Source organism: Corvus brachyrhynchos, unplaced genomic scaffold (genome assembly GCF_000691975.1).
Source record: "Corvus brachyrhynchos isolate BGI_N302 unplaced genomic scaffold, ASM69197v1 scaffold1, whole genome shotgun sequence".
Taxonomy (NCBI): domain Eukaryota; kingdom Metazoa; phylum Chordata; class Aves; order Passeriformes; family Corvidae; genus Corvus; species Corvus brachyrhynchos.
In genome coordinates, this window is record NW_008237222.1 from 13,365,456 (window position 1) to 13,389,382 (window position 23,927).

Consider the following 23,927-nt stretch of genomic DNA (forward strand, 5'->3'; position numbering starts at 1 on the left):
AATTTCCTTAATGGTCTTTTAAATTTTGTTTTTTAAGTGTAGACTCACCTCAAAAAACCCTCAGCATACACAAAACAACAACCTCAGATCTCACTGAACAGATGTTTGGGAAGGCCTAAATATGCACAGTAGATTTGACATTTTATATCTACAGGTACTAATCTTCTATAATCAGATATATTCTGTACAGATACTTGAAGTATTTCATATGCCATCATTGATCCAAATAATCTCCAATAATGCTCATCTGATCAAAGGTCAGGAGATGTGATATTCAGCAAATCACACTCAGAACAAATAATCTCTTGCCTTAGCTGTTTCTTTGCCAATAATTACGGCTTGTTTTGGGCAAGTAAACAAAATCTCTCATTTTTCTCTACTTTCTGAATAAAAGCTTCTTAAGAAACTCAAGTATTTAAATTCAATATTGAAGTCTGCAAATAATTAGTTCTTCAAGACTAAGAAAATGAGGGTGGACTTTTCACATTAAGTGAGCTTCACTGTCACTGGGGTAAAACAGTACTCTTTAAATGCCCCACGAATGCCTATTTGTGCTCAGTTAAACAAACATGCTCTCAGGAGGGAGAGAAGGTGTAAGTTGCATTGCTGTACTCTACATTCACGTATGGGCAAAGAATTGTTCTATACCTAGAACACCTGAAGGCTGTTGTGTTACAGCAGCCATAGATTTAAGGCAATTTCAAAATCAAAGAATCAAAGAATGGCTTGGGTTAGAAGGGACCCAAAATCCAGATAAATGGCATCTGAAGCCCTTCTCTTGTCCACTGATGTAGTTGAGTGGGTTGGTCAGGCAGGACTTGCCCTTCGTGAAGCTGTGCTGCCTCACAAATGACCTCCCCACCCCTGTACTTTAGTATAGCTTGTAGGAGGATCTGTTCTATGATTTTCCCAGGCACAGAGGTGAAACTGACAGGTGTGTAGTTCCTGGAGCCCTCCTTTCCCCTCTTTTAAAAGAGGTATACAATGTTTTCCTTTTTCCAGTGACCTGGAAAATATGTTCAAGGTACATGGATAAAATCAAGGAAGGCCTGTATCATTCCAGGAACTACACTCTTTAATATGTTTCGGTATTAAATATACACCCAAATTCTTGAAAGGAAAGCAAAACCAGATGTTAAGCCCTCTTCCACTTCCATGAGGACTGTCTCAGCAAACCCTATTTTCTGATTTAGTTGCAGTGCTAGATGTTATGTATTACTTAACTGGGTACACTGTCCAGGTTTCCAGTGTTACAAAGCCCTCCAGTTGATTTTCAGAATAACTTTACAACTACCTTCTCTGTTAACAAAGAAATGGTGGCTGGAAATAACTATTCAAAGCAAAGTTAGCCATACAAGGTACAAGATCCTCAATTTTGCTACAAAGCCTCAACAGATAAAAAGTTCATCATCAGCTGCAAATCTGTATGCGTGGAATGAAGATATTATACACACTTTTGTAAGAGACTCACAAAACCCAGGAAAAGGCTTATGTATTTTTGACCTCTTCTATGTAAGCTAGAAATTGATCATTTCAAAGCAGATTCCATATTACTAACTTGTGTCGTTACTGAACAATGTCATGTCTAGCAAACAAAACTGGTGATTGAAACAGACTTGACTGTATTTAAAGTTTAAGTTACTGCGCAAATTTAGCTCATCAGTATGAAACATATTTCGCTGGTTTTGAGTTTCTGGCCTACTAGGGAACATGCTGGCTCATCATCTTCATCTGCTGATGGAATGCTTTCTATCTTTGTTTCAGCACACTCAGCTTTTGCATTAAAGAAGTGCCTTTTTTGTTAAGCATCTGTGGTTGTATTTGATATTTAGGATATAAAAAACCCCTACCTCCTGCTTGCAAGAGTCAATTCCATAACAGTACTTTTGCTGATTACTTTTTATATTTTTCTGCCTTTTCAAAAAACAATTAGATTTTCATTCAAAGTGAAAAGGTCAAATAAACCATATGGATGTCAAGGGCTTTATCATGCTCAACACTACATTAATGCAAGTAATGTCTGTGCTGCAATCATACTGCAAAAGCTGAGATGCAATGCTAAGCATTGCCTTCATATTATGAAAAGTACAGTTACAAGAACTGAGGTCTGTTTTATTTAGGTCAAACTGATGATTTAGGAATGATCTGGGGCTCTTTTATTTTGACAAGCTTCTCTATGTTCCTCTACACATTACCAAGTTAGCATTTCAATCTCAATACACTGTCTCTGCACTTTGATTCTCAAATCTCTGTATGGTCAGCTCCAAAATTTCTGCCAAGGGTATTATTGGCACATAAGCTGGTTCACTTGATAGAAGCCTTAGCTTTTATGCCAGTCTGGGAAACAATCTACAGTCTCAGGAAAAAAACAAAGAGTAGTAAATACAGTACTTCTATACAGTTTCTGCCAGTTTCTTAAGGTAATGCTTTGTAAAATACTGATTGAAATTATTTTTCAGCCTTGCATGGAGACATATTTCTCTGCACTGGCTAGAAAAATGGTTAAAATAACAAAATTATGTGAGACAAAGAGTATCTCATATGGAAACATACTAAATAATAATATTGTACAAGGCCTCATTTGAAGGTCTGTTCACAATCCTTATCAATGTTTAAAACTGGTTGGGAAAACAGCGGAGCAAGAACAGAAAGCCTGTTTTCAAGGCAAAGTGAAAATGAACTTCATAGAATAAAACAAATGAAAGACGTTACTACTACCAGGCAAAGGAATCAGATAGAAAAGTATTTTTGCTAGAGAACTAGAAAGCATGAGAAAAGAATAATTAATCTTGACAAGAAAAAATATAGATGAAAAGGAGGACGAGTTTCAAGTCATTGTGAAAGATTCAGAAACTGCTTTCTGTAAAAGGGACAAGTGAGTATCCTGTTTTAATACAAAGTCTAGCACTTCCATGGTAACATTTATACTATATGAACACCTGCAATATATAGAAAACTCTTGTTAACTTTAGCTGCGCTAAGGGACATAAGGTTTGTTGAAATCTATGCTAGGACTTATTCTTGCAACAATTACTAATTCTCGTTGATTTTATGTTTCTTCACCAGCAGTACAGCTATTATTAATTCCACCTATACCACAGGCTCCATCAACTTATAATTTCAAAAGGTATTCAATCAATATTCCCCTCATCTGCCAAATGGTGACCCAAGCAATTGTACTTCCACTTACAGTATCCCATGGCACAATCCTGCAATCATTTGGCCACAGTTTAAACCAGTAGGAGAAAGGTAGATAGCCCTCTTCATTACAGAACAGCTTCAGCAAGAGCTAGAAATGGCACAGAACCATGAACTAGAGCCTTATCTGATCAGTGCAAACTCTGCAACCTGCAACATCCACCATCACATGGATGAAGCATCTTGGACAGCCATTATCACCCATGGTGTGTTCACATTACACTTCCCAGCTAAGCACAACGAAACTTTGTGGAATACTCATTACATCAGCCTAGTCAGTTATGATAAAGCTCTTGAAATGAAAAAGCAAACAGTACCACAATTTTCAGTTGAAATTTATGAATGGTATTAACAGTATTCTTCATACATATGCTTTTAAGTCAAGCGAAATACTGGATTTATAGATACTCTTTCAAAAGAAAACGCTAACAGCAATCACATCCCTTAGTTCAAGCATGAATTCAGGCTTGCAGATGGGATTCAGCCACTGGCTCAAATTTGTCCAATGTGCAATAAATGTGAAAGCAGATTTTTCCCTCAAAAGTATCTCCAAACTTACTCTGCTGCCCCAACCTCAAATTTCGGCTCATCCTTCTGTACTTGCTGACGAAAGGCAGAAATGGCAGGAGTTCAGAAGACACAGTCTGAACCTTATGGCACAGACCAATACTTGAAATTGTGTACCAGAACAAGTTTTCCCATTCTATTTTTTTTACATAGGAGTCTTCTATTTTCCTATTTTTAATCTTCTTTTGACACCTTCCTTGCTAAATAGCAAAGGAGCTGCTAAAAACACAAACATGCACCACTGAGAAAAAAGGGGGAAGAGGGGTGCAAGTCTCACTGTGTATGAAAAAATTAACACTTCCTTTCCACAAGAGTAGAGGTCACTTCTAGCTGAGCTTCTTCAAGAAACAACTGGAAAAAGAATATCTGAAGGTTGCCTAATATGGCAATAAAGTTTTTAATGAGAAAGACAAACCAAATGAAATATAACCAGAGAAGTCTCAATGCAAACCTTGCCAGACCTCCTCATGAAAAGGTAAGAAGTTTCCTGCAACCGTGTCTTTTTGTAGAAGTGAGAACCATTATTACACCATTTCTACAACAGCTATTTGTCATACTAGTTTAGCTTACATTAGTGTCTGTCTTATTGATTTCTTTCTCTATGGCCTCCTATTTCTTATTCAGGGACTGACAGTGTTTCTACCAAAGGTGAATGACCTTCTTAGTACAATCAGCAATATCCAGCTGGCTGACCTGCATGATGTAACACTGAACCAGCACAGCCAAGGTAGATGCAGGACTCCAGGTCCCTCCATGACAGAGAACATACCACTTTTTGGGGAACCGTGGTACCTAATTTTATTGCTCATGGGAAAATACATTTAAAGTGGGTGTTCCATCAGGGTGAAAAGTATTAATTTCCCAGAGAAAGGAAAGTCTTCCCTTAGCATTTACTATAAGGTAGATGTTCTCATCCCTGCTACAAGGATGGATCTGTAAAGCATCAGCCCACCACTACTGCAAAAAGACCTGAATTTCTTACAATAATGTTAGCTTTTGTCTCAAGTCAGTCAAGCACAGGGCATTTCACCACACTCTGGAGAGAAATCCTGTATATATATCACTTCCTTGAGGAGTCAAAATTTCTGTTTGCCTTCAAGTACTATAAGTGAAGCAGAAGCTCCCATACTCCCAAAGGCTTTTCTGGATAATAGACAGGAAAGCAATTTAAGCTTGCTGTAGTCCTACTGCTTGAAAAACACAGAAGAAAATACTATCTAATGGAGTTCACAGCTTTGAAACAACCTTTTAAGCCAGTATTCCAGAAATATTCCATTAATCTGTGTGTGTTACAATGGCTTCAGACAAGACTTCAATCTATACTATTTAACATTTATATGTTCGTATGAACAACTTCATGTTTTAATTCTGTGAATCAGAATTATCAATTTAGTGGTGCTTTACACTTAAAAAAATAAGCACAGATTGCACTTAAATTTTTCTGTGCTTTAGCTTTAATTTCCCAATTTTTATTCCAAACCATTAAAAAATGCCAAGAAAAAAAATAGTTTGACCCATGCCAGAGTATCTGGTTCATGCTTAGCACTACAGCTCTCTGCCCACGCATGCATACATACATCAGAAAGACCCCAGTTTCATTCTAGCATGTCTGACCTCAATCTTTCTGTGCCTTGTTGTATTTTGAGTTAGCTGATTATGTGCATCCAGTTATTTGTTTCAGTATGACCAGTGAAGGCCTGCATGATGCATATTTTCCTCTCAGCTTGCCACAACATAAGCCATAAGCAGCTTGATTATCTGACTTACCACATTCATGATAGTAATAGTACGATCCTAGTAAAAGTGAATCAGGGATAAAAATAGTCTCAAAAATAATTTCCTGGGATTTCCTGGGTTCGGTTAGTATTAAGAAAGAGCTCATAATAGCAAGAAAATTAATACTGTGGGGGACCACCAGATGGATGTTTTATTTTTCTAGTAACTAAATATAAACATGTCACAGGTCTTGCCATGAAAAACATAAAAATAGACCAAGCTCAGCAAAAACTCTTAAAACAAAAAAAAACCACCTCACATACTTTAGTTTACCAAATTAGTAGACAATGTCATGAAGGATTATGGCAGATATATCATATGTCTCACTTTGTAAAAATTTTCTAAAATGAACACCTATTTGTCACACTGAGCTGTCTTATTGATTTTATAGTTTATAATCTGCTAGAGTTTCTCATCAAATTATAGTATTGAAGGAACAGATTACTGCACAGCTTGATGAGGGTTCTTCCTTACTGTAGGAACCCAGAGTGCCGAGAATATTTCTCTGCCTGTTTTTAAGGGTTCTTACCCCCCTGAACAACACTGTTTTAGCTTCAAACCTTGGAAAAAATTACCAACAGTCAGACAACAACTAGAAAATACAGGGGTGTGAATTAGGTGATAGACTACTATGTAAGATTGCCACAGGGTGAAAATTTAGAGGTTTTAGGCCTCTCTTTGTAGTATATAGATAAGAGTAAAAAATATCAAAATGGAGGATTGTTGTTGTTCTCTCAACCTTCTTCTCCTTCTTCTACCACTCCATATTTTGCAGTAAAAGTAGTTTGGATTGATTGAATAGAAAATTCCGCAGTTCCTAGTCGTGTTACTGAATAATTGGTAAGAAAGTAAAAATAATGTACGTTTTTAGTAACTATTGGTTAAAATGTCTTTAAAAGGCTGTGTAAATCTTGATAATTAGGCTTTCTCGCTCTCACTTTGCCTCTTTCCATGCTGTACCTGGGTCACACTAGTGGCTCAGTTTCTCTGGTAAGACTTAATAAACAACCACCTAGAAGCATTGAAACTACAGAAGACGTCTTGCTTTATCTTTTAAACTCCTTGCAAGGACTTTCAGCAAATCCTCTCCCATCAGGAGAGACTCAATTTATGGCACAATAAAGTGTCACTTACCATAGTTCTACTTGATCCTACAGCAAATCTCCTCCTTTCTTGAAAAAGGAGTAATTCATAAACTGAAGAATAAAAAGTAGCTTTTTTTCCAGTTTCAGATACACAGCACATATCTACAACACCTAAAGGAGTATGTACACATCTGATTTTATCACGTTTTCATGGATGATTTAATTTCCAGTTCAAAAGAAAAATGCATTTTTCCCCTCACTGTGAACAGAGTTTTCCTCTGTCCCTAAACACAAGAGGTTCTGGATTCCTTCTCCATTCCAGGTCTATGCAGATATCAGGTACAAAAAACATTTTATGATCTTACTTAACTAAAAGTTAAAAGCTTTTGATTCAGTTGTACTACAACTCAAGTTGGCAAAGGAAAATTCAGAATGATGAAACCATTTAAAATCATCTTGACCCAGAACAGACAGAAAGAAGCAAATAATGAAATATTGACAATATCCTAGGAAGGCAGACTTACTGTATATGCTTTCTAAAAACAAAGGAAAAGCAAAAATTCAGGTATTACACTGGGAAAAAGTTAGTCTGACACCACAGAGGTAGCTGATTTTTTTTGGTCTCAAAACTCATGAAATATTTTTACTTTCCTGCTATGGCTTTTAGTCTTAATTAAAATAAAAATGCCCAAGTAAAAAGTCACTCATCGAGAGGAGATTTGGGCACACTTACATTTCCCTTGTAGCACAGTTGTTAGAATTTTTTTGTCAGTGGGCAATTCTAAACATGGAACTGCACAGTGAATATAGTTGCATGTTAGATTTCCAGTTTAATCTGAGTTGTTTCAAAATAGTACAGGTTTTGTTAAACCTAAATTGAGAAAAAAAAAATATATACATATTTATTTATTTATAGAGGTGATTGCTTCAATACATATTCACCAAAGCAAGCCTGTTTTAAAGTTGCAAGCCCATAGAGCGATGCTCTCTTTCAGCAGTTCTAACTGAAAATTCCATTTTTTCATTATACCGTGCTAAAAAAGCTCAGCACCACACATAAGCAGAGGTACTAATTAATGCAGAGACTGCTAAAATGGTGTCCGTGTTCCAGGTTATATTTTCTTTTCCAAGAAAGAAAATGTTGACCAATGTTATCCTAGAGAGTAGTACCCTTAAAAATAACAAGATAAATAAGTCAGATGGAAACTGAACTGCAGAACAGGTATGAAAGTAAAATAAGTAAAACAAGAGGAGAAATCACAAGCAAAAAATATTTTTCTGAAGCTTCTTACTTCAGAAGTGGTCTATGATTTCTTAGTCCATATAATTATGTTGTCTTAGTTAACACATTTTTAAACTGGCCACAAAAAAATCCACAAGGTACTAACAAAGGCAAATTCACACACAGACCCTCAAGTTTCCTTGACAAAATACACTTCAAGAGGCATGAAAATCTGTCTTGGAATTCTCTTGGGAAGCAGATTTTCACAGATCTACTGAACCATCTGGCATTCATAGATTACCAAAAGAAACACTGAGATCATCTCTGAAATTATAGAGAAGCGGGCCAGGCCTGATTCCTGGAGAACTGTAACCACGAAAAGCAGCATCTCTGATGCATTTACTTAAATAAACTGAATTTATCACCTAATCTAAAAGGGTTGATATTACCTCAACTGCTTTAAACATAGATAAGTAATGCTCTAGAAGGTTAAAATAAATAAATGAATTAATAAATAAATAATAAAAAAGATAAGGACTGGAGTTTAGTGCAAATTCATTAGAGCTTTTAGGAGCCCAAATCTTACTGATCTCAGTGAGCTCACAACTCAGAATTTGTTATTTGTAATATTACTTAGAATTGGAGAGGGAAGAGAAAATGATTTTTGACAAAGAGCTCATCAATCTGTTTGGAAATCAAAAGAAAGATGAAGGAAGACCAAAAAGTGGCTTGATTACAGCATAAGTGTTTCAAAGAGAACAAGAGGAGACCGAAAAAAAAAAGCTCCTCCGGGTAGCAAAGGGCTCTTTAATATAGTGAAGAAAGCCACAACAAATATTGTCTAAAAGCTGCAGACAAATTCATGTAGGAAGGCATGAATTTTTAATAATGAGGTTGACAAATCACTCAAATTGTCATAGAAGGAAGAAGGGGCTTTTTTAGATTCTTAAAACCAGTGACAATTTTCTCATCTGCCTCCATATCTTCATCAGTAGGCTTGATATAGCACTTCTTTCAGTATGCAAGAATATATATATATGCCTAATGGTACAATAACAATCTGTTAATATTTTATTTTATTTTCAAAGTGAAAGGTTTCTGCTGAATAAAAAATGAGTCAAAATTAATATTTTAAGTTTTTTTAGTTTTACTGTAATCAAGATGGGCTGTGTTGATTTTATGCACAATAATTAAAAAGTTCAATGGCTGCAGGTAATTTACTGCATTCAAAAATCCAAGAAGAGGGCAAATTTTTTCTCAAGATAAAATTTACAAATATTTAGCTCAATACTTGTGGAAGGTATGAAAGACATAGTTTCTGACAGAAGTCTAAAAAAAAAAAAATCCTTGAATATTTAGGTTTCACAGCCACAAGTTCCTATGTGTTTCTTGAGCAAATCATATGTCCACTTAAACAATGCAGACAGAATCATTACTTTCTCCAAAATATCATAAAATACTTACACTGTTAGCAAAAGAACTGCTTTTGTCTTTAATATGAGTATTTTGTCTTACAGTATTGTAAGAATTCAAGCACATGGTGAATTTTGATCATTGTGAATGAATAGTGAAAGAACTCTGCTTGGAAGGAAAGAATTTCTTCCGTTTTCATCCCCACTTCTGTCTCAAGTCTGTTTCCTGATTGCTTTAGCATCTTGGCAATGCCAAGCAATTCTTTTCCAAACATGTGAAACAGTCCTTTTCTGATTAGCTGAGCTGAAGAAAAAGTGAAAAATATCTGACTTCTGATTTGAACAAACTGCCTGTTATTGATTCAGTTCTCACCAACATTCACCTCAACCCAGGTCCAACTTTTACTAGCAGATCACTACTCCTGCTGCTACCAGTTCAACTGGGAAACCACATCACTGTAACATTTTCAGAAAGGTATACTATTCAGCAAACTGTTAGAAGGGTAGGCAGGTAAGTAACCATTTATCTACATTTTTTGGTTACTTGCTGCTCCATGGCAGAACCCCAAGCAGAAAAAGAAAATCATAGAAATCATAACACTAATGAAATCTAATATCTAGGGTTAGATATTCCAGTGCGACAAACTATGAACTTAATGTATCTAAAAAAATTGTCCAAATGAAATAAACTCCTGAGTCTACAATGTCCAAGTAGTCACTGAAGAATCATGGGGTTTTTGTATTACAGATGTGGTACAGAAGTCCAAAGAATCATTCATCTAGAAAAAGAAAAGCTAGATTGTGGTGACAAATTTTGGAAGGGCAGTCAGCCCTTTTAGTAGATTTTACAACAAAGAGGGGACAAGTAGAAAAATGAAGAAGCAAATGCCTAATTCTAGTAAAGGAGAATGCATGAACTTTCATACTCATAAGCAAATCAAATTTCTTTATTTAATAAGTCTTCAGAAAAATCTCTGCTAGTGTAGAAACTTCATACTTCACTGAATCACAATAACTGTATCAGCTGTTAGTTTGTTGCGGTTTTTTGCTGTGGTTGTTTTGGGGTTTTACTTCCCAGAATTGTAAAAGGCCTGTGCAATTTTTAAACTGCATCTAAATAAAATGTGTGGTATTCCCAAGCTTCTGGAAACATTTAAAACAGTACTGAAGCTCATTTTACAACTAAATGTATTACCTTAAGCATTATTCAGTTACATGAAAACAATCTCTTTGCATCTGAGTTCAAGTATCATGTTGTCAGTTTAGAGAATCATGTTTTTCATTTATCTTTCTTCTTGCATTTGAAGTAGGTTATATTACATTACTTATCTACATAATTCAAGTACACAGAAAATAATTAAAAATGTTTCATCCACAAGTCTAGCTCTTCTTTCATCTAATGAGAAGAATTAATATTTCAGCCTTTCTACTGCTTGTATAACTATTGCAAAACCAAATGCTGGTAACACAATGCCAGGTTGCCCCTTCCCCAACCAAAGGCAAGTCCTTATTACTTGCAACCCATACAAGCTTGTTGTTCAACATCAAAACCTAACTCCACACCAGCCATTATACCTAACATGTAGCTTCCTAAAGATAAGATTCATTCACTCTTCTATTGATTATCTATATATATTTTTAAAATTAGAAAGACACAAAAAATTTTGAATATGTTTTTTACAGATCACTGTAGAAGAATATCCGTAACAGCAACTACTCCTGCAATAAAGATCGACTAGTACGTGCTATAGCTGCTAGGTAGCTCTGTTGAAATAATTTGGACTATAAATAGGCAGAAACAGATTATTGACAGGAGGTATGGCCTTATGGCTCTTTCTAGTTCATTCCCCAGCATTAACACACACCTTGTGAAAGGGACTGCAACTCTTTTCCAGCCTCCCATCAACATGCACATAGGCTACGGTAGTTGAAACACTCAGGCAAACTGACTTCGACCTTGATTGTTCCCAGTGATAGGAAAAAACCTTTAGCCTAGAAACACTGAGTATTTCTGTGGATTCAGAAAGCATTTGAACTGTTACCTATGGAAATATAATCTGCAACACAAAGAAAGGTATACCATGCCATCATTTGGACAAGATCCTACTGCCCCTCACATTCCTCAAAGATAAACTTGTATATTTCTAGAAATTGCTAGAAATCCCCAGTAGCAGACTGATTGAATCTGTATTTTGATTTCAAGGAATCTTGAAAGCCATTCAACAGATGGGTCTGGAATATTTTTACCTTGTCACTTTCACCTGAATAGAAGAGCACTCCCTTCAATTCAGCAAATGTGTGCAAGCTTTATAAACCTGTTCTAAGCTGGTCAGGGCTTTTGTAAGTCTGGGAAAGCTTAGTTTTAATGGCCAGAAGACCAAATCTTCTCTCTTGGATGACAGCTATCAAGTAGAGACCACTAGAGTCATCCTTCTTTTCCTCATAAAAATCCTACAATACAATAACAAATTTGGATTCTCAGGAAGTCTCTGATCTGCAGAAGTCACATCGACATCTCAGCTTAAGATACTCCTATGTTGGCCCCTTCAACAGACACACATATCAAGAATGTGTATGAAGAGAAGATATGAAAAAGAATGTAAAAACAATGACACATAATTTATCTTAATTTTTAGTGAAAAGCTCTAATTACTCTTTGCCTGAAATAGACTTTTCACTGTGATCTATTAGCAAGCTCAATTTTAGCTCTATTTGCAGAAGTAAAAAAGAGATATACTGTTTAATTTTATTTTCAAGTGGAGCATGCCATATGTGAAAATATAAGTACATATTAATATATGTATATATATGTAATATGGAATGCAAATACTGGATCGTAAGATTCTCCTGTTAGAGCTGAAAGTGCTTTAAACATAAGAGAATCGATGGAACAACAAACAAGTTGTATAACGCGGAGTTATTTCAATATAAAAATCTGAAGAAGCAATGTAAATCTGTGTTTATGCCAGCATTATCAGGTATGATCTGTGGAAGCACTTTTAAAATTAAAACAGGAACTACAGTACATTGCATAAGGACTTGGATAGAAGCTTGTTGTATCAGCTTTCTTTTTAATTTCATTTAGGTGGTAACATAAACCAATTTTACTATTTCAAGTGCATTTTTCAAGCTCACAGAATAAAATAGAAGAACTTGGGCTGCTCAGAAAAGAACATCATCGTTAGAATGCAAAGCCAGGGAGTAAGATTAATGTTTATGAAATATTTTCAGGAGAGCATACAAGACGTGAATCTCTTTTTAACACATGGACAATAAAGCAAAATATCAGTGGCCAGATATTTTTACATATCTTTCAAAGTACTTTTAGGGCTTCTCAGATTCTACACTGTATTAATAAAATAAGTGTAAGCTTAGTACTTACCCACAGATGCATAATCATTGGGAAGTTCAGGATAAAGTTTGTTTGTATTCTTTTTAGCTGAAAGAGACAATAAAGTAGCAGCTTATATGACATGCTCACATATATTGTTATATCTTGTATACTGCTCCTCTAATACAAGTTCAACAGTTATTAAATGATTGCAGTTAACTAAAGAGCAGTGCAGAAGAAAGAAATATGGACTTTTCCTCATATCCTTCACTAGAGAATTAAGTTAACAAGAGGAGCTGCACAGTAAAGCCTCACTTTGAATGAAAGCACTTTGTTAAGACAAACTGTCAAAGAACCAAAATTCTACCTCTTCTGCTCTACTGTAAAATCTCTAATGATTAAAAGATAATGACAACCTAAAAAGAAACTATGATTTCTAGAAACCAAAAGTTTCTAGAACTAGGACTAGCAGTTTCTAGTAGGACTGTTCTGTTTACTAAGAAGTTTCATTGTACTATGGGGCTTCTATGTGTCCAGTAAAATAAATATTTCCTTTGAATTATTACATGATTTTGTAACTAGAAAAACACTGTTTCCATAGCAAATCTGTCAGAGAGAAAAGGTTTATTAATATAAAACAAACAAACAAATCCTTTACTCTTTATCACTCATGGCACTATATCAACAGGCTTTCAGTGTTTGTCCAAGGAAGAGCATTTAAAAAACATTTTATAGAGGCAGCTGCTATAATAACTGCATAGTACTAATTAGCTTTAATGCTCTGATTTTATGAAGAGAATTAATTAGTCATTGTCAAAAATTTTCACCTGGTGGTGTAGGTCTAACAGTGGGTTTAGGTGGCTCTGGTCTGGATGATGGTCTAGCAGGTGGGTCATTTACCTAAATACACAAATTTTTTAAAAACATTGCATCACATGTGGACCTAGATTGTGACTTCATAGCCTAGAAGTATGTCAAGTTACACTGAAAAAAAATTTTAATTACACTTTCTCCGTGGAACTTGTAGGAACCCAAGAAGCGTACTAAACACTAGTGACATACACATGACACTGAAGTAAATCACAACGGGTTTAACAAAGCTTAAAGTAAATGCTTTGTCTATCAATAAGATTAACATCTGTAAGAAAGCATCTTCTGCAGTCCAAGTATTACATTATAAATGTGATTGTTTGAATGGAAGACAGAAAAAGTAGAAAAACTAAGAGTATCCAATTTGCAATTAACTTGATTAAAAATACTTGATCAAACATTCCTAACCATCTCCTCAGATTTGATAACAATTACACAACAATTACATGGCACAATTACAAAACAAGTGTATACTTTGTTATTCTGGAAGATGCAAAGCAAACCCAGCAACATTCTTGTCCACAAAACCCTAGCAGGGAAATACTTGAACAAATGTTCCACATGCAGTAACTGACATGTGCTATGCCTTCAGTCATCCAATAGAGAAGCTAAAAATGCCACATGAACACGAGCATTAACACTGACTAGGAACAGCTCAGGAACAGAGAAACCCTATATGAAAAAGAAGTGCACAAACCCTTCTTTGTTCCCTTACAGATTTTCCTGGATTATTTTTTTGCTCTTCATTTTCATACACTTCAGTGAAGGATGCTAGAATTTCATAAAGATCATTTGCTTGAGCAGGGAAAGGCACGTCACCAAGCAGGATGGCACTAGCACGAATGTCCTGCCCATAAAACCTGGAACAAAAAAATAAAGATGGCAGGTATTTGACTATTATTCCATTTAAGTTCTAGATAAATTCACTTTGTGCAAATGCTCCCTTATCTCCATCCCTGGCCCTGCCTTTTTCCTACTGATCATATTTTGAGAAATGACAGAACTAGTTCAAAGCTGTAAATTTGGAATACTGACCACAGCCCCCATTTTCCTGCACCACTTGGGAGGAGGAGGTAGAGAAGCTGTGATTGAAGTTGAGCCCAGTAAGATGGAAAGTGTGGGGGGGAAAGGTGTTGCTTTCTAGATTTGTTCTTATTTCTCATTATCCTATTCTCTTATTAACTGAAAATAACTAATTTCCCCTTGATGAAGTTGGAATTTTTCTCACTGAAATAGCAATTGGTAAGTGATCTCACTGCCTTTATCCCAACTTATGAGCTTGTAATCATACTTTTTCTCCTCTCATCCTGTTGAGGAGGGGGAGTGACAAAGCAACTGGGCTGGCATGTGGTGGCTAGCTAAGGTCACCCTGCCACAGATAAATAATCCCTAAACATTTAGTATCATCTGAACACCCATTTCAAGATGTCTAAATTGAAGAAACCCTTGTCCCTCAAGAAATTCTAAACTGAGTATAGTATGTTTTCACAAAAACATCTTTTTCTAAAGTGAATGTGTCTTAGTTAATTCTTCACTATGCTTTCACTGAATCTTCTAGATTTTAAGAGCTTACTTGCGATTTGTTTCTTTCCTTTCAATTAAACAGGTCCCTTCCAGAGATACACCTGCAAACAGTCCTCGAGATTTGCAGTATGTATAGACAGCAGCAGAGCTTCTTAGGGCAACGTCCCCTTCTAAGTTTCTAGAAGGAAAAAGTTTTGGTTGATATTCTTCAAAATGGTTTTGTAGCATGAACAGCAATTGTCTTTTAATTCTTCATTTTATTTTAACCCTGTTTTCAGACAGAAGCACAGAACAACGTTGTCTCATAGGAATGCTCCCCATTAGGTCTCCGAGAGACTGGACTGTTCATGGTTTATGACTCAGAACAATCAAGGAGGCTCCAGGGTGATTTGCTGAGGCCAGGTTTGCATGCTTCGAGGGTAGGTGAGTTTTGGTGTGCAGTGAGATTCACTCAGGACAGAGGGGGAGGCTGCAAGCTGGGCTTTCAGGCTGAAAAGAGGCAAATCCTGCAAGGTGGGTTGGCACCTTTTATCACGGTAATTGTTCTCCCTTACACAACTCCCAGTCCCTCCCCCGGGGAAGGTCTGATGGGACATAACTGACTCAATGCACTGACAAGAGAGGCAGCTGTCACGTCTGAGAAGGGATCATAAATCATCAAAGACCCCCAAAGCACCCTCAGACTGATTCCTGAGGCCTTGCACCAGAGGACTGAATGCCATGCAAAGGGATACAACAGATCCAGAGCCTGTGGCAAGAGATGGTGTCAAACTTCCCAACCAGGGGAGGTACCTGGGTGTTCTCAACTAGCCTGAACATGTATTAATCCACTGAACTCTAAGCTTCATGGAACCCTCACCACCGAGAAGACCAGAAGAAGATCAACAGGACATTGTTGGGATCCACAGAGTGGTGGTATTTTCTACTCAATCTGTCTCTCTGTCACTCTTTCTCTGCCCTCTTCCTCTTTTTCTATTTCTCTCTCTCTCTCTCTCCCCCCCTCCCATTTACTGTTAAATAAAATCCATACCATTGACTTCAGCATATGGTCTCATTTGCACCTTATTTGGGCAGAAGCATCTCTGTAATAATTTTAATAACTGGATCTTAACAGCCTCCTCTGAAAACTATTAAGCCACACTTTAATCACATTTTAAAATGATCCAATTATGTTTGGACTGGTGACTGAAACCCTGTTCAATATTTCCAAATCCTCCTAGACTTTATGGTCAGCACAAAACTCTTCAAGTAAGCCCTTATTAGACCTCAATAGATTTGGGAGATTACAGTATTTTTCCTTCACAGGATCACATAATATTTTAGGTTTAAAGACACATCAGGCAGTCATTTCAAAAAGGATATAACATCAAATTGAGAGCAAGTTGCTCTGGACTTTGTCCAGCCAGTTTTTGAACAATTCTAAGGATATAATTCCACAGACACTCTGAGTAACCTGTATCAGAACTCAATTTTATTCATGTCAATTTTTTTTTCCTCATATCCAGTCAGAACCTTCCTTGTTTCAATATATGACCACTACCTCTCATTGTCGTGCCATGCACCTCTATAATGAACTGAGATCTGTCTTCTTGGTCATGCCCTGTTGGGAATGCAGCCTCTCATCTAGGTTCAATAAGCTGAGCTCCCCCAGCCTCATCGTTCACACACTGCATTTCCCTGGCCATTTGGGTAGCTGTTCACTGCACACATTCGGGTTTATAAACAGCTTTCTGCAGGGCTAAAACTCAACACAGTATTCTAGGCACAGTCTATGAAATGTCAAGCAAAGGAGAATAATCACTTTCCCTATCGACTGGTTACAGTCCCGTTGATGCAACCCCCTACACTGTTCACTGCCTTTTCTGTCAGGAATCAACTGCTGGCTTAGCCCCACTGCCCACCAGGATCCCAGCACCTTCTCTATAGGGCAGCTGCTCAGCCCTATAGAGAAGGCAGGGGGTTCATCCAAGGATCTTCTCCTAGGAGTGCAGAACTTTGTGCTTGTCCTTGCTTAATTTCATGGAGTTGGATCTTTGCTCTACACACTCTAGGTCCATTGCTCTGAATGGTGGCCCTACCCTGAAGTGCATTGGCTGCAACCCCTGGTTTGGAGTTGTCCACAAACTTGAAGAATATATTTTGCAACTGCTCCTCTAGGTTACTGATAAAAATACCAAGCAGAAGAGGTTCTAGAAGAGTTTCCTGAGGAATTCCAAAGAAATCTGGCTTCAGACTTCAACATGAACCATTTACCAGTGCTCTTCTAACCTGATGATCTGGTTCTTCACCTGTTTGCTAGTCTCCCCATCCTGACACCTATGTCCCAGCTTGGACACAGAGATGTTGCAGGACAGTGTACTAAATGTCTTTGCAGGGAAACATGACATTCACTGCTTTCCCTGATCCACAGATCTCTCTCTCTTCTGTGGAATAAGTATCATCCTTTTATTGTGTTAGAAAAGATTAAAAACCATCAGTAAAAACTTCATCATCATTAAAAAAAACAGCCATAAGGAGGCACATATTCCATAAGCAGAGTCTGAGGTAGCTGTGCTTGGTAAGCCTGGAGAAGACTTGGGGCAAACCTAACAGCAGGCTTCAAGTATCTATGGAGAGGTAATCAAGAGTATGAAGCCAGGTTCTTTATGGCATGGTGGAAGAATAAAAGGCTATTGATGTAAATAGAAAGAAGAAATGCTTTGACTGGATGTAAGGCAGGATAACTGAACAGTAGAGCAGGTTGCCCAGAGAACCAAGCAGTCTCCATCACTGGGGATTTTCAAGACCCTACTGGAAAAAAGGACTGAGCAACCTGATCTAAAGTTGTAACAGATCTCCTGCTTTGAGCAGGAGGTTGGAGTAGCAGTCTTGCAAGGTTTGTTTCCCAGTTAAATTATTCAGTGGTTATTTCACCTTAACTACAGAAAAGGTTTAAAAGAAATTATTTGGTGTAGTTTTTATTTACTGCTGGGCAGATCTGTGGTGACCAAATGCACAGACCCCTATGTTACTAAAAATCATAGTTCTATCAGGCACAGAAGCACCTGTGCTCTTCATTGAGCCTAGCAAAGCAGTCTCCTGCAAAGAGAGAGCAAATCTCAGAACACTTTCCTTCTATCACTAAATGACTTAATAGAAAAGAAAAGAAAAGAAAAGAAAAGAAAAGAAAAGAAAAGAAAAGAAAAGAAAAGAAAAGGAGTGATTGGCAAGAACAATATGGTCCAGTCAGCATACAGGTTGCCCAGGTTGTTCTGTAACATATAAAAAAAATGCCACATCAATGTGGCTTTTAAAAATTATCTTCCATATATACCTTATTCTGAAAGCATTTTACCCACCTCCCCAGAGGTCCAATTGCCACAGTAAGGTTTCCTCCAAGTGTAAGATTCCCTCCTTTGGCAAAAGCTTCTACTGCTCTTTCGTGATTCAGTATGATCACTAAGTCTGAGACCTATAAAATATCAAATAAAAGTACTACGCTTTTTAAGAAGAAAGAACAGCACAGAAGAACTTTCTTTCTTTTAAAGGATTATTTTGAAACAGTTTTCATGACAAAGTTGATTCTTTTTCTGCAAGGTATTTTGAAATGAAAAATCCTTTCAACTACTTTTTTAATCAAATTTGACTGATTTTTTTCAGAGTGCTGATATGGTCAGTATGTGATAAACAACAGCTATAACACAAACTCTATCTTAATTCAAAACTCTTAATTGACAATTTCTTAGTTTCTATGGCTTATACAAACAATTATGAAGGCATTTTCAGATGCGAATCATTTTGATTCTTCAGTAATTATATTAATAAAGGCAAGGCAGAACTTACTAAACAAAAATTCCTGTCCAAAGAATAAAAACCAAAAAGGGTACAGGTGCTATTGATAAAACTTTATTTTCATGACAGGAGTTTTATATATCTGTGTGGGGGGGTGTGTGTGTATGAATTAACTTTTTAAGACTTGAATATGAGATGTACTCAGTTGCTTCAAGAACCTATTAAACCTAATAACTGAAGAGATAGCAATGCACCCAAGGACTACTGCACCTGATCTTTCATCTGATGGACTTGACTGAAAGCCAGGCTCAGAAAAAACTTTCAACTTACCCCAAATTCCAAACAGTGACAGCAGGGAATACAAGAGGAAATACCAGATTATTTGCAAAACAAGGCTGTCCTAGAAGTATTACACACAGCATAAGAGAGGTATTTGTTATTAGCCCCCTGGTAACCTCCACCCCATCCCAAACAAAAGATGGCTACAGGAGCAGTTTCTGAATGATCCAGGGATGAAGGGAGAATGTTTTTTCAGGATACTGCTTCCTCCTATGAATCCGTTGTTAAAGATAAGAAAATCCAGAGTGAGAAAACCTTCAAGGAAAGCATTTATATGAATTTTAAAACGGGTCTTTAATTTGAGGTACCGAGTCACTGTGACTTCTGAAGTTTGTGATTTCCTTCTTGTTATTTAAAACTGTCCATACATATCACTACAGCCATGTCAACTATAATCTCTCCTACAGAAATAAATTTCACCTAGTTTCTAAAACATCTAAGTTTATGTAGGACTAGAAGAATGCTGAAATTGGACTCTGGGCTCCTAAGTCACTCCGGTATTTCTGAATAACATACATTTTCTACAAGAAATAAAAAAGATTGTGTTATAATAATGCCAGTAAGGAAACAGCATTTTTTAAGCTGACTAAAATTTGAAATGAAGGGCACAGTATTACTCAGAGAAAAAGCCCTCTCACAAATAGCTTCTGTATTATTTGTTTAAGTATCAATAGGAAATGTCTATGTTATCTAAAATATCAGATGGGGATGATTGAAAGAAAATTTCATAGATTAATCAAAACACATGAAGAAGCTTAAAAGAAAAGATAAAACCAAACAAACCCCACAACAAAACTCTGGGGCTCAAACTGAACACTTCATAATGCATTCAGATCCTGTAGACCAAAGAAAATCCAACAACCAAAGAAAATCCCTTACAAAAATTAATGATTTTGTATTCACATCATTCTTTAAAAAGTGCATGCAATAATGCCTGAGATCACACAGTGAACAATGAGGAGAGAATAAAATATTGATCTGTTGCTCATTACACGAGTGCTGGCTGACTGGCTGTCAGGACAGGGATAGCTGGTTAGCTGTAGAGGTACTGGGGGCTCACATGGATCACCCAGATCAGCTATACATGGATTCTTCTGAAGAGCAGAATGCCCATTGCAAGAGAGCTTGTTGGCAGCATATTGTTACTCTGATTTTCTTTGGGAATCAGCAGAAAAGAAGCTAAGCTGAGAAAAAGAGAAGGATGAGTCTGGAGGCTAGGGTGGGGAAGCAGGGGAAAGATGAAAACATACGAGTGTGAAGGAGCTGTGAGGAAGAAGAAATGGGAAGCAGAGGCAGAACGCTGTCAGGGCTCAGCTCACCAGGGCTTCTTTGAATATGTTGGCAGTCCTTTACTTAAGCATTTCTGCTGGCTGGAAACTGGCTCCTTTTCTATAGCATTCCTTCAGAAGAGGCATCACCAGTTCTGGTGCTTTCAAACTGAAGGGTCATATCAGTAACCACAAGTGTGAGTGGGAAATGTGTGAAGTACAGTAACATTAAGTGGAGTCCATTTTACTCCAGCTTCAGTTCTTTACACTGTTTCTTGCCAGATGGGAGTCCCTGCGCTCTTTAGCGAAGCATTTGACACAGTATCAAGTATAGGATACTGTTTCAATTAACTTCAATTGCCTTATATGTGAACACTGACAGGAAGCTTTCAATAAGTGAAAAATTCAGTCTGCTAGAGGTCAGAAATCAAGGAAATAATTGCCATGTCACTTCTTTTCATCTAAATGTCTCCTAACAATTTGACTGATAGGATCAAAACTCCTCTTTTGTTTGTCTTGCATAAATGGATTTCATAATAATTTTTTTGTACATAAAAGTAGATTCTACTATCTCACTAACATTTAGACCTTTGTCAATGAATTTTAATTTCTTGCAAAAAAAGTTACCAACAAGTATTTTAAATGCAAAATCATACCTCAATTCCAATTTCAAATCCACCACCAAGGCCAGCAATTCCTATTGCAGAAGGAGCAGACCAGGCTGTTGTGTAAAACAAGATAAATTTACAGAATTTTAACCATATATTACAAGAAATACTCATTTTATTATTACACTTAAAAAATACTGACAAATTCTCTATTTAAAACTATGTTCAAAACCACTACAATAGATTCATAACTATAATGCTTCATCCTACAAGAAAGGATTTAAGAAATACAAACCCTCACGATCTAAACAATTCCTTGTTACAAATTATTTATCATACACTTGTTTATAATCAGATATAATACATTTTTTAAATTAATTCTATACTATGTACTTTTATATTTCATCCTTTTCCACAAAGATACTGAAAGCATTTACATTTAGTCAAACAAATGTATGAAGATTTGAAAACAGCCTTCACACCAAACATTGTCACCTGTCACCTACTTGCCTGACTCATCACACATCTCCTGTTTAATACTGTGAAAAGAATAATGAAAAAAAATATTTTTATCTCTTTTAATTCTCTCATGAAGTACAAAAGGAAAATATCCACTTACTTCCATTAGGAAGCCGAGCTAATACAATTCCACTTCCACCTCGAGCAGTCACCAAAAATCCAGCTTTGATAACAGACAAAACTGCAAGGCCTTTGGCTTTAGCTATTACGTGAGCTGAAATAGCAAAACCATTTATTCAAGACCTTGTAAGAGAAGTTCTAAGAGAAGGGGAAAATAAAACTCAACAGTTAATAAATTTGAACATGTAAGAGTCAAATAATCGAAGCAAAAGTTTAAAGAAAACTTTTTAAAGTTTAAAAAAAAAAATTGAACTGATAATGACACCTCCACCACAGAGAACCACAAATCTAGCCGCAGGTCACATTAGCCTGTGGCAATCTATAGACTGCCACAACTGCTTCACCTGTCCTGATTAGCATGCATAGAATTAGTTTGTATAGTGCCACACACATTGTGTGTGAGTACTCTTGGCAAGATAAACAGAAAACAGGCAGTGTGTATACGAATTAACTTTTTAAGACTTGAATATGAGATGTAGTCTCCACAAATTTTTGGAGGAGTCCAAACTTAAATCGCAACAACACAGAGCAGCCTAAGAAGTTTGTATCATTAGACAGTGTTTGTGGCAAAGACAGTGTCATCATCCTGCAAATCTTATTGCAGACCTTCCAGAACATAACAGTTATGGATTCAAAACCACAACCAGCAACACTGGATGGAGGAAGACGCTAGAAGAAACACGGAGTAACAAGTGCAAAAATAAAGAGGCCAGCAGCAAGTAAGAGTGCTAAACTAGTATCAAAGGGAAAATGCACCCTCATTCTCTTTGCTTCAAGTGATTTTCATCTAGCTCATTCTAATCAACACAGATATTCAAGAGCTAGAGCTACTATTCCAGGTTCTCTCTTAAGAAGATACATTTACAGGGTTGAGCATGAGACAGTCCATCCATCCCAGAGGGAAGCCTTCCAGTGCAGGTACCTTGTAGTGGTAAACATTCAAAAGATCTCTCCCAGTAAGTAACATCTCCCAAGAATACAGCAAACTGAAACCCTTTACTTTCAAAATATTTTCAAAGAAGTTATAGCACCCAAAATCTTCATTCATCTCTAAGTTGTGGTCAGTGAAAACAGAGGGAATTGGTAAAGACAGCATGACTGCAGCACATGGGAGTCCTGAAGGTTTTAGCTGAATCAAAGCATTTTCTTTACTCACGTGGTATAATTTTATCTGGTCCATTTCTGGAAGTTATTTCTGTAAATTCTCGTAGTATTTTAGCTGCCTTTTTAGCTTCTGACTTCAGGTTGGAAGGTATAGGGTTGTTCACTGTAAAACATGAAAGAAATAAATTATGGTCAGTTTAGGATATCTCATATGAAAAAAACAGTATCATCTGTATGGGAAAAGTGGTTCTTTACAAATAAAGAGTAAATCAAACAAACATGGCAAGCAAATACAAGAATTATCTTCTGGATCCACATTTTGTTTCTGACAATTTTAACTGAAGACACCACTTAGGAAAACACACAAGCCTGATTCTTTTATGCAATCTCTTTCTCTTGTACTTGTTCAGAATCCACACTGGTAACAGCAGGGGTGTTGGACACACATCCTCAGCTGTTCCTGTCACTATTTATTTATGGGTTTATTGCATATGAATTTGTCTAATGCCTTTTCAAACCTGCTGATACTCTGCCTTCAGAATTCCTGCAGCAGCCGTTCACCTCCTACTTAAAGAAATACGTGCTCTGTTTTAAATTAATCACCTAGTTACAGTGAATGCCTGCTAGCTCAAGTATCACAAGATCTGGTAAATACCTAATGCATTCAACTTATCTACTACCTTCATGCTTTTATAAATAGTCAAAGCCCCCAGTCTTCTCCACTCTTTCAGGAGTCTCGGCCTTCTTAGTCTCTCCTCAAGGCAGTTGCTCCATCACTGACCACTCTAACTGCTCTTCTCCATATCACCATCAACTCTGCTGTCCTTCAAACAGCAGAGCAACCGGCAACTGGTGACTCAAGAACACTAAAAGTTTCACACCTCTTCAGGACACTTGTATTACAGACATAAACATGTGGCATGTTCTGAAAGTGAAAAAAAATCTGTTTCAGACCAAGAAATTTCCTTTAGAAATCTACATCCTGTTGAAGGTCTTATCAGTATTTCTTTCCAATGTGATCTAACATAAGCCCCTCATGTATTTCAACTGAGGAAAAAGTACAGATTAGAGGTAAGTTATGTTTATTTTATAAAGCTGCAGAGTACAGTAGCAAACACACAAAATCTTGAATGCTATCCTCCAAACCACTGAGGTCGTAAAGTCTACAGAAATGTCTTTATTCCATTTTGATCCACCAGATCTGCTGCCACTA

General features: G+C 36.7%; 1 protein-coding gene across 1 annotated transcript in view; it reads right to left on the reverse strand.

The window, feature by feature from the left end:
* SH3YL1 (SH3 and SYLF domain containing 1) overlaps nucleotides 1-23,400 on the reverse strand; it is a 35,164-nt gene extending 11,764 nt beyond the window's left edge. The window contains exons 1-9 of the mRNA XM_008629870.2: nucleotides 23,370-23,400; nucleotides 22,767-22,877; nucleotides 21,591-21,704; nucleotides 21,020-21,084; nucleotides 18,324-18,436; nucleotides 15,035-15,163; nucleotides 14,177-14,321; nucleotides 13,419-13,491; nucleotides 12,643-12,699 (exon numbers count right to left, since the gene is read on the reverse strand). Coding sequence (XP_008628092.1) covers nucleotides 12,643-12,699; nucleotides 13,419-13,491; nucleotides 14,177-14,321; nucleotides 15,035-15,163; nucleotides 18,324-18,436; nucleotides 21,020-21,084; nucleotides 21,591-21,704; nucleotides 22,767-22,877; nucleotides 23,370-23,400 — 838 coding nt within the window. The remainder of the gene's footprint in view (nucleotides 1-12,642; nucleotides 12,700-13,418; nucleotides 13,492-14,176; nucleotides 14,322-15,034; nucleotides 15,164-18,323; nucleotides 18,437-21,019; nucleotides 21,085-21,590; nucleotides 21,705-22,766; nucleotides 22,878-23,369) is intronic.
* Between the last annotated feature and the right edge of the window lie 527 nt (nucleotides 23,401-23,927).